Source organism: Cydia fagiglandana, chromosome 14 (assembly GCF_963556715.1).
Source record: "Cydia fagiglandana chromosome 14, ilCydFagi1.1, whole genome shotgun sequence".
Classification (NCBI taxonomy): Eukaryota; Metazoa; Arthropoda; class Insecta; order Lepidoptera; family Tortricidae; genus Cydia; species Cydia fagiglandana.
Window position 1 is genome coordinate 18,237,832 of NC_085945.1, and position 10,161 is coordinate 18,247,992.

The window sequence follows — 10,161 nt, forward strand, 5'->3', positions numbered from 1 at the left end:
CAACTACACGATGGCGACATTCAGTTATGATCTATCCGGTTTCCAAGATGGACGTAGATGCATTAGTCGTTGCAGCAATTGATTTATACGCCACGTGCCAATATTCTCTTCAAGTACTTAATTTAAAAAAATGGCGTAGAAGCTGCAGGAGTTTTTTGATGCCTACTTCCCGAATAAAATTGAATGTTAGATTTTTTTAAATAATTAATTAAATATCTTTAGGATACAGTATCCTAGCTACTTTCGGCTATGGAGCTTTCTGATCACAGGTCTTCCTTGGGCGGCTCGGCTGAGTTTTTACCAGCACCAGAGAACCTGCGGTGTATGGTATCCCGCGTCTCCGAGTTTTATCCCCATAAACCTTCCTGGAATCCTCCTTCTGTTCTTGTATGTCTCTTGCTCTCTTAAGCGTTTCCGACGAGAGAACCAATTTTGGAGTGATCTCAGCAACAAAATTATCATTGATGATGATTTCTCTTAGATCATTAGACGTATCAGCAGCCGTTCTAAGTTCTCGGCCGAAGGTTAAGTAAGCCGGAGAGTATTCGGTAGACGTCTGCTGAGCTGTATTCATGACGAAACGGATTATTGGAAGTTTTTCGGCCCATTTACTGTGATCGTTTTGCACTAGGATGCTAAGCTGGGTTTTTAGATCACGGTTTCTTCTTTCGACCGAGTCCGCCTCCGGGTGATAAACTGGGTATAGTGTTTGTTAAATTAGTAGTTATGTAACACCTAAACATAAACACTGGCTCGGCAATGCCCTCGCAAACACAATATAACTTCACTTCCACAACAGCAGTCGTACAGCCCGCGGCCATCGTACCGTAAGACAGTGACAGTTACTTTTTTACGGCTTCGCCGCCAACACAAGGACACACGAGACTGCGTATGTATGCTATTTAAGCTACTCTCATCTCGCATAATCGCATACATCTTTCCATTGTAAAACCAGAGTTGACACGCAGAAATACAGCTATGAGACAATGTATAAGAACGACTAACAATAACTTTAAGGTAAGAAAAACCAAATATTATGTCAATTATCTTTTAATAGTTTTTAAACAGTGGTACTATAGGGTTGAGGTTCCGTAGTAATTGATAACACTGCTATTAAAACACGTTAGATATTCGCAACAGACTGACTTTATTCAATGAGTAACGGTACTTATAAGTTACACACACATTGTGGATAGATGGCGCTAGTAGTAAGAAACATACATTTAATTACAATTTTTTGATACTATGCCAATACCCCCACTTATCAAAATAAGCTAAACATCCTCAATAAATCAGAAGGATAAACATTCTTAAGAAATTAAGAAACCAAAAAACCACCACCACTACAAAAATAAACAATCCCATACATAGGTAAACCTACAAAGAAACAATACCAAGCATTTTCATAAACTTGTAGTGTTTAAGAGAACACAAACCCTTGGTCAATAAATCAGCTGGCATTTCCTCAGTAGGAATGTACTTAATATTAACATAATTACTTTTAACAACATCACTGATATAGTGATAGCGTACATCTATATGTTTAGATCTATTGTGACTTTGATGACTAGATGCCAATTTCAAAGCACTCTGGTTGTCACAATGCAAATTAATTGTATGAAACTTTCCTGTAATTTCATGTAGTAAATTTCTTAAGTACACGGCCTCTCTGGAAGCTTCAGAGAGAGCAGTATATTCTGACTCCGTACTAGAAAGGCTAACAGTCTTCTGTTTCCTGCTTTGCCACGAAACAGCTGACCCCGACATAACAAAACAGAAACCAGTATAGGACTTCCTATCTATGGAATCACTTGCCCAATCACTGTCAACAAAACCTTGCAAATCACTATTATTATTACTATATCTCAAACAATAGGTTTTTGTTAACTGCAAGTACCTTAAAATGCGTTTTGCATAATTGTAATGTTCACTGTTATAACAATTATTGAACTGACTTAGGTAGCTTACCGAATATGCTATGTCTGGCCTTGTCAAAACTGCCAAGTACATCAAACTTCCTATTAACTTTTGGTAAGGAACATTAGGTAAACTTCCTACAGTTTTTTCTAAATTTAACTTGGGTTCAATGGGAGTAGTTTGCGTTTTACACTCTGACATCTGAAATTTAGACACTAACTGTTCAATATATTGCTGTTGATCTACAGTTATCACACTTTTATTTTTATCTAAATTTATTCTCATGCCAAGATACTGTCTTACAGGGCCTAGGTCCTTCAATTTGAACTCTGAACTTAATACATTTTTCAATTTTTCAGTTTCAGTGTCATTGTTTGAGAAAATCAGAAAATCATCTACATAGAGCCCGACAATTATCTTTACTTTCCCATTAGTTTTTGCAAACAAACATGGTTCATATTGACTGTTTTTAAAGCCTAATTTACAAAGACAATCTTTGACTCTCTCATACCATGCTAGAGAAGACTGCTTCAGCCCGTAAATAGCCCGCTTTAGTTTTAACACATTTCCCCCACTTTTGTTTGCAAAACCTTCAGGAATTGACATATATATATTTTCCTTCAGGAAACCATTTAAGAAAGCGGTTGTAACATCTAAATGCGTTATGCTCATTCCTAACTTTACACTAAGAGCAAATAATAGTCTCAGAGTTGAATGACGCACTACAGGAGAAAAAGTGTCCGTATAGTCAACACCAGGCTTCTGCGTAAAGCCTTTGGCCACGAGCCGCGCACGATAACGCACATTATTGTCCACATCACTTTTTTTATTAAACACCCACCGACACTTCACTACAGACACGTTACCGGGGTTCTCGACGAGCTCCCACGCATCATTGTCCTCGAACGACTGTAACTCTTCAGCTATGGCACGTCTCCACTGCTCCTTCTCAGGCCCCTCGAGAGCCTCTGAGTATGAGATTTCCTCTGATGCTGGAACAGTACTGGGAACGCACATGCTGCTAAAGCCATACCTGTCAGGCTGTTTTCTCAGACGCTTACTTCTCGGCTCAGGTGTTGATGTATTCTGGACTGGTTGTTCTGGCTCCTCATTTGACATAGGTTCGGTTAATGTCTCATTACCATCAGCGTATACTGAAGAATCTGAAGAGAGTACAGAGTGATCTGCATCTGGATCATCAGGATGCGAATCCCCCACTGAAATGCTGCTCTTCTCCTCCACACTGCTTGCCGGTGCCTCTTCATTAGGTATCCAAATAGCCAAATCTTTACAGGTGTCGCTAGCATCCATTTCACCTTCCATCACAATGACATCTCTGCTGGTAACAATGGTCTTCTTTGAAGGATTATACAATCTGTATCCTTTCACATTCTCTCCATATCCAACCAAGATATGCTGTGCAGCTTTCTTATCCCACTTCAAGCGTTTCTCCTTCGGGATATGTACCATTGCTTTACTACCAAACAATCTAATGTGACTTAAATCAGGTTTTGAACCATACCACAGTTCAAATGGAGTTTTCTCTAAACCTGATACAATGGACCTGTTTTTCAGATAAACTGCGGTGCTGGCCGCCTCTGCCCAAAATCTCTTGTCCAACTTTGCATCATAAAGAAGACACCTAGCTTTCTCGACCACGGAGCGGTTGGCTCGTTCTGGGATTGAGTTTTGTTCTGGAGTGTAGGCATTTGTCGTTTGATGTATAATGCCAGCAGCAGCAAGGTAGGTTTTAAACTCACGATTGCAATATTCTAGACCTTGATCAGTATGAAATATCTTGATCTTCTTCCCTTGCTGATTCTCCACTAGTGCTTTAAATTCTTTAAATTTACTAAAAGCCTCATTCTTTTGTTTAAGAAAGTAAATGAAGGTCATTCTGCTGTAATCATCAATGAACAGCATGAAGTATCTGTTACCATTTAAAGAATTTTTCTCCATGGGTCCACACAGGTCACTGTGTATTCTGTGACATGTCTCTGTGCTCCTGGTACCAACATGAGTGAAAGGTAACCTTGTTTGTTTTGCTTCACAACAGGTTTCACATTGCGCCTTGGTTATGTCCAAAGATCCTTCATACGACACACCATTAACAATGCCATTTCTCATTTTGTTTAAATCTTGGCTATTTATGTGGGCCAAACGTTTATGCCAAAGCTGTCCTGTAACTACTGGAGCTGCCAACAAACAACTTTGTTTCTGTAGCCGCAGCTTGTATACACCATTAATTAGATCGGCTATGGCAACCAAAGCATTGTTTTTGTCACAAATATAACAATGTTTTTCATCAAAAGTGACACTATTACCATTTTTGGTGAGCTCGCTTACCGATAACAAGTTTGTTGTCAAAGTAGGCACGCATAACACATCCTTCACGGTTATTTGACATTCCAAATCCGAAACAATTTCCACGTCTCCGGAACAAACTACTGGCACTCTTTCATCATTTGCCACAATGATTTCTGGTAAACACGGCGTAAAGTTTGCATTTTTCACCCAATCTTTGTTCACCACAAAATGCCCGCTCGCACCGGAGTCCACGTAAAAATCTTCCTTACTGAACTTCCTAGTGAGGAAAACAACACTAAATACGCATTTACTAGCGTTTTTCTTCAACATCGGGCATTGATTTCGATAATGTCCACCGGATTTGCATCTGTAGCAAATAACCTCCTTAACCTCTTTTGTTGTTGTATCTGTCACTGTCTTCTTGTTTGACATTGACTGCCCGCCATTATTTTTCGGCTTAGTGTTGCTAGAGTGATATTTATTTCTTGCTACAAATGCCGCACTGCTGCCAACTTCAGAATCATTCGTTACTTCCATGTCAAGTAACTTCGACTTAATGACATCTGCAGTTATCGAAATACCCGAATGTTCAATTGCCATAATCATGGGTGAATAACGGTCAGACAAACCTGCTAACAATAATGATCCTACCCATTCATCGGTTATTGTAAATCCTGTGCCGTTTAACCTTTGAGCTGTTTCGACCATTTGTGTAACATAGTTAGACATTGAGTCACTGTTTTCAAGTCTTATATTAATCAAATGTCGAAGCAAGGTTATCTTTCTTGAGAAACCAGAGTCGTCAAACATGGTCTTCAACTTAGTCCATAATTCCGCTGAGCTCTGTACATTCTTGATATGCACGTACAATGCTGGATCAATAGTTAATATTAACTTTGCCTTCGTTTTTGCATCTTCTGCTGGCTTATTTTCAAATCCCTCGGGGGGGTTGATGTACTTGTCAGTTCCATCGAGCACCAACAAGCTTTGGGCCGCAAAACTCCACTCGTCGTAATTCTCCCTGCCTTTCAACTTAGGCACACTGGCAATATAGTTCGTAGTCATGTTTCCACGAATAAACGTTCACTTTTATCTATTTTACACTAAAATAACTGATAAAAACTGGAAACGCCCATAACCTATTAAAACACGTTAGATATTCGCAACAGACTGACTTTATTCAATGAGTAACGGTACTTATAAGTTACACACACATTGTGGATAGATGGCGCTAGTAGTAAGAAACATACATTTAATTACAATTTTTTGATACTATGCCAATAACTGCTTTATTTATTGATGTCTTTTATTTATTAAATAAGCAGGCATGAAAAGAATCACCAACAGAGAATGACACTATTATTTAACAGTAGCAATAACCCAATTTAAACTTAAGATAGAAGGCGCTGCACAGGATAGATAAGTCTATGTAGGTACAAACACAACCACCGTATTAGTTAGTAAGTCTTAGGTTTATAGATTAGTTTATAGCACACACTTGTTAGTTTATTAGATACTTGATAAGCACAATCGCAAGCACAAATATAGTTAGTAACGTAATAACGTTAGTATAAACAATAACAATTACAGTCCGTAAATCCGCGTAGTTGCTTCGTGAAGGGCGAGTATCGATATCGACTGGTTAGACTTTCATTCATGAGCGCGCGCGGCGGCGCGCTATGGATACCTATACTACGCGATGCGTATGTCGAATTTGAGGCGTTAAACGCCGATGCTTGTTTAAAATATTATTTATTTTGTTGATATGTGTGAGATTTATGTTATGAAATCTATTTATTTATAAGGTGTTGGGTTGTATAGTGCTAAGTAAGGTAAAATTTGTATAGGCTAGGCCACAGTACTGACCCCGATCGATTCAACAACAAATAACATTAAAAAATACTTAAGTAGAGTCTGGCTAGCCAAATTTTGTTGACAGATATTTTCTTGCTGTATTGTCTATGATTTAAAAAAAAGCTAAAGTCAGTTGTCAATTTATGTCATTCATTCAAATTGTTTGCGGTTCACACCGAAGTGCCGGTTGTTTTTTACGAAAATCACTAAATTATTGTTCTCGCGGTACTTGATACGTTTAATTATTGTATTTATGCATTGAAAGCTCGTAAATATTGTTCATTCACCACTCATTTCTCGTATTTTTTTAGTATTTTTTCACCATAGTTCGTATTTTGTTTTTCTCACTTTTGTCCGTTATTCTTTTAGTTTGTTCTCGAATGTTCGATTCTTGACGTCTTGACGACAAAAATGTTCTTATTTCACAGCGATTGTTCGTTTTTTTCACCACTAATTCAATACATCCGGTTCGAAGGACCACTTTGTACGCTCTAGTAACTCATATTATGTAAAATAAGAACTGAGTTGCCCATTTGCAATATAATTATATGTATATAATATCAGTTAACAAGTATACATGGCCATTCGGTAAATAACATTGCAAAAAAAAGTTATGGAAATAAAATGTGGAAAAAGCAAAAATATTTTTTTTTGATCTGGATGATGAATTGTGGGCGTAACTTTGTTGAATTTCTTAGTTAGAACTTCGTATAATTTGTGTTGCGCATCATCAACGTCATAACTTCTTTTAAGCTTCATTGATTTAGGAATAACAAAAGATTATAAACGGCCTTCGGTGTCGTATTCCTGTGGCAGTAGATCGACTAAGCGGCCTGATTTCCGTTACAGGTTGTAAAAATAACAATAATTTATAGTAAACATATTGTTTTCTTGGTTTAGCCCCGGACCCACCAGTGTCTTGGTGCCGTCCACAAGGTATTATAGATTGTTTTGAGGTCCAAATTGAAAAGTCATCTAATCCGGTCGATCAGTCATTATCTTGGTCACAGTACAAGGGTTGTAATACTGCCAAATACGTAATTTCTTCAACACCAAATGGTTTTATTAACTTTATATCAAAAGGTTATGGCGGAAGGATTTCAGATGTGAACCTAGTAGAACAATGCGGGCTTATAAATCACATTCCAGCAGATTGTACTATATTAGCGGACAGGGGTTTTAAGCATTTGGAGACTATTTTAAATCAAAAGGGCGTTAGATTAGTTAGACCACCTAGTGTGTTCAGGAACCAAAAGCAATCAAAATGTGAGGTTTTACGAACCAAAGTAATTGCTAGTCTTCGAGTTCACATAGAGCGAGTTATCAGGAGGGTTCGATTGTTTAAACTTTTGAAGCCACATAGCACAGTCAACAACAAATTATTGAATATGCTTGATGATATTCTTGTTGTTGCGTGTGGCTTGACCAATCTGCAAACTTCCATCATAAGAAGAGATTGAAAGAATTACATTTTTCACTTGAACAGTTTTATTAAGGGTTCTTTGTTGTATGAAAAGATGAAAACAGAAAGCTAAATTAGTTATAGTGGCAATAAAAATAAACATAAACATAAAACATCATTCATAATTTTCTCTCAATTGCTCAAAGGTTAACTGGAAGAGATCCCTTTAAGCGATAAGTTCGCCTTTGTACATTTTTTTTATTTCTCTCGTTGTATTTATGCTTCTCTTATGTACAATAAAGTGTTTACATACATACATCATTTGTGACTGTACTGTACTAAATAAAAATTGTTCTGAGTGTTATATAATGTCTAACAATATAATGTTTCATTTAACTCTATGCAGCCATTTTTGTGTTATTTTGTGAACAAATTCACAAACAAGTTTTTTCTATACACTTATGTGTATATATAATATAGATAGATAATTAAGAAGTGTACAGTGTATATCGGAGCTGTGGTCACAGATATCGGAACATCTGATATATCTGATGGCGACTGTACATGACACTAAATGTGACGCTTTTATGCAAACTTTACAGTTTTGTCGCTAGTTAATAAGGTTCAAGTCTAGTGAATCTTGAAGGTACTTTATGGTTTTATAATAAATAAAAGCAACATGTTTACTCTAAAAGATATATTTTATTTAACACATTCATAAACTATGCTAAAGATAAATTTTTCCCAAAACGTCTCTGCTTCTTTTACTAATTTATTCACATAGGCTTCATTAAAAGACACCCAATGTTTATGAATAATTTTTGTTTCTTCAAATGTTGGATCTGCTATGCAGAACAAGCCTTTTCTTTTTTTTGTAGCCAACATTTGTAGTTGAATTTGGGCCTGGCATTTTTTGTTCATACCATTCTTGTTTATATAGTTTTCCATAGTTTTAGCAGTTGAGGGACATTTCACCTCGACAATGAAGTCTTTGCTGATTCCATCTGGAGATGCACCAATCAGAGGTGTAACCAACACAAATCCACTCTTATGTATTGCCACCTTCAAATCTTTTTCAATTACTCTAAGAACTTCATTTTCTAGCTTTTTCCCTCTTTTGATGGCAGCAGTTTCAGGAACTTTATATCCCCCCATGATAGATTGCACTAATGCACCCTCCTCAGTCCTGCATTTTGTTGCCTCATATATCTTTGAAGCAGTCACCCTTGACTGCCTTAATGAATGCCACGATTTACTATTCACTTGTTCTCTGGTCCTGCTCTCAACCAGTGCTATAACCTTGTCGGTTATAATGTTATTTGCGTAAGCTTTAAAGTTTGTAAAGTTTAGTAAACCTCTTTCTTTTGAAACATAGTTCAGCATAATTTGGAAAATGCAATAGTCATGGACACTTTTTTCGTGAATGTTGTAATCCATTATAAGGCAGTCATTCATTTTATGATTTCTAGCTTCTTCTAAAAAGTCTTGTAAACTTGGTACATGGGCATTACATTCATACTGTTTTCGTTTCCCCATAGCTGAACATAATATAAATTTGCCTTGAGTAACTGCTGCACTTAAAACAGGTCTCTTCCAATAACAAACAGTTGATGTTGTGCTGGGCTCTTCGGTTCTTTTTACCAGCCACATAAGTAAACAAAGAGCATGTTTACAGCCACCTTCTGACGCTGCACAGTCGTGACATATAACGTTAACAATTTTTTCTTCCGTTTCGTTGACTTCCGCCGACACTTGGTACATTTTATTGTGTACCTTATGTTCTGGGGTTATTCGGCACTGAACAAAACATATATCTTTCTTACGTTTTATTTCAACATACCCCACTGCATTCTGGACATAAGATGCCCGCGAAGATAATGAGGCTTTGGCACCTCTAATGCCAGCCAAATTATATTTTTCAGAGTTTTGCATAAACTCTATCATCATGATTGTCTCCACTCGAGGCAAGTTCGTGCTATCAGCCTGTACAAATCCCTCAGAATTTCTCATGTCTGGTTCTAAACAGAAGTAGAGAATACGTAGGTAGAAGAGCGTCGGTTGAAATGCCGGGACGTTCTTAAAGGTAGCTAGGTTACCTATTGTGGGAGTATAAATAGGTCATGGTTAAAGAAAGTACCGTAGAGTCCATTAAAATGCAGGGTCGTTTGGAAAGTCGTGATAATTCAGTGTCGTAAATAATAAAATCACACAAGAAAAATATCCGAACAATGTGAACTGTTAGTAAACCATTGTCAAGTGTCACTGGTAGTGAAGTGACAATGACAATGACAATGTCAACCCAATCGGAAGTCATTTCTTTGCTTGTAGTGGCAGAACTGAAGCAGCTGGGTGACGTCAATTTCCGTTTTAACTATTTTTAGAGATTTTGAATACAAAAAATCGTAAAAAATATATAAAATATATTTTTTTGTAATCTACAGGAGCCCCTCTCGAAATGGTTTTCGATTTAGGGATATTGAAATTTTTGAAATGTTGTCAATTGTGCCCTATAAAGTCATAGCACTTTGAAGACACACTTCTTATAGGTATGAAGGTACCTCAATACATATTACAAGATCAACAACTTGTTTCTGAACGAAATAATACACACTGTATAAATTAAAATTATAACTTTTAATAAAACAATCTTTAAATAAAATTAGTCCTCAATCATCATCACT

The 10,161-nt window shown here is 37.0% G+C and overlaps 2 protein-coding genes across 2 annotated transcripts; one reads left to right on the forward strand and one right to left on the reverse strand.

Moving 5' to 3' along the window:
- Positions 1-5,923: 5,923 nt before the first annotated feature.
- LOC134670470 (uncharacterized) lies at positions 5,924-7,549 on the forward strand. The gene is made up of 2 exons (XM_063528297.1): positions 5,924-5,927; positions 6,979-7,549. The coding sequence occupies exons 1-2, from the start codon at positions 5,924-5,926 to the stop codon at positions 7,536-7,538; spliced, it is 564 nt and encodes a 187-aa protein (XP_063384367.1). The 3' UTR covers positions 7,539-7,549.
- Positions 7,550-8,170: 621 nt separating this feature from the next.
- Positions 8,171-10,161, reverse strand: LOC134670843 (uncharacterized). The gene has a single exon (XM_063528662.1). It carries the CDS (start codon positions 9,488-9,490, stop codon positions 8,183-8,185), a length of 1,308 nt encoding a protein of 435 aa, XP_063384732.1. The 5' UTR covers positions 9,491-10,161; the 3' UTR covers positions 8,171-8,182.

What these genes read in the sequence shown, in the direction of transcription:
- LOC134670843 (XM_063528662.1), bottom strand. Translation starts at nt 9,490, where the DNA reads ATGAGAAATTCTGAGGGATTTGTACAGGCTGATAGCACGAACTTGCCT.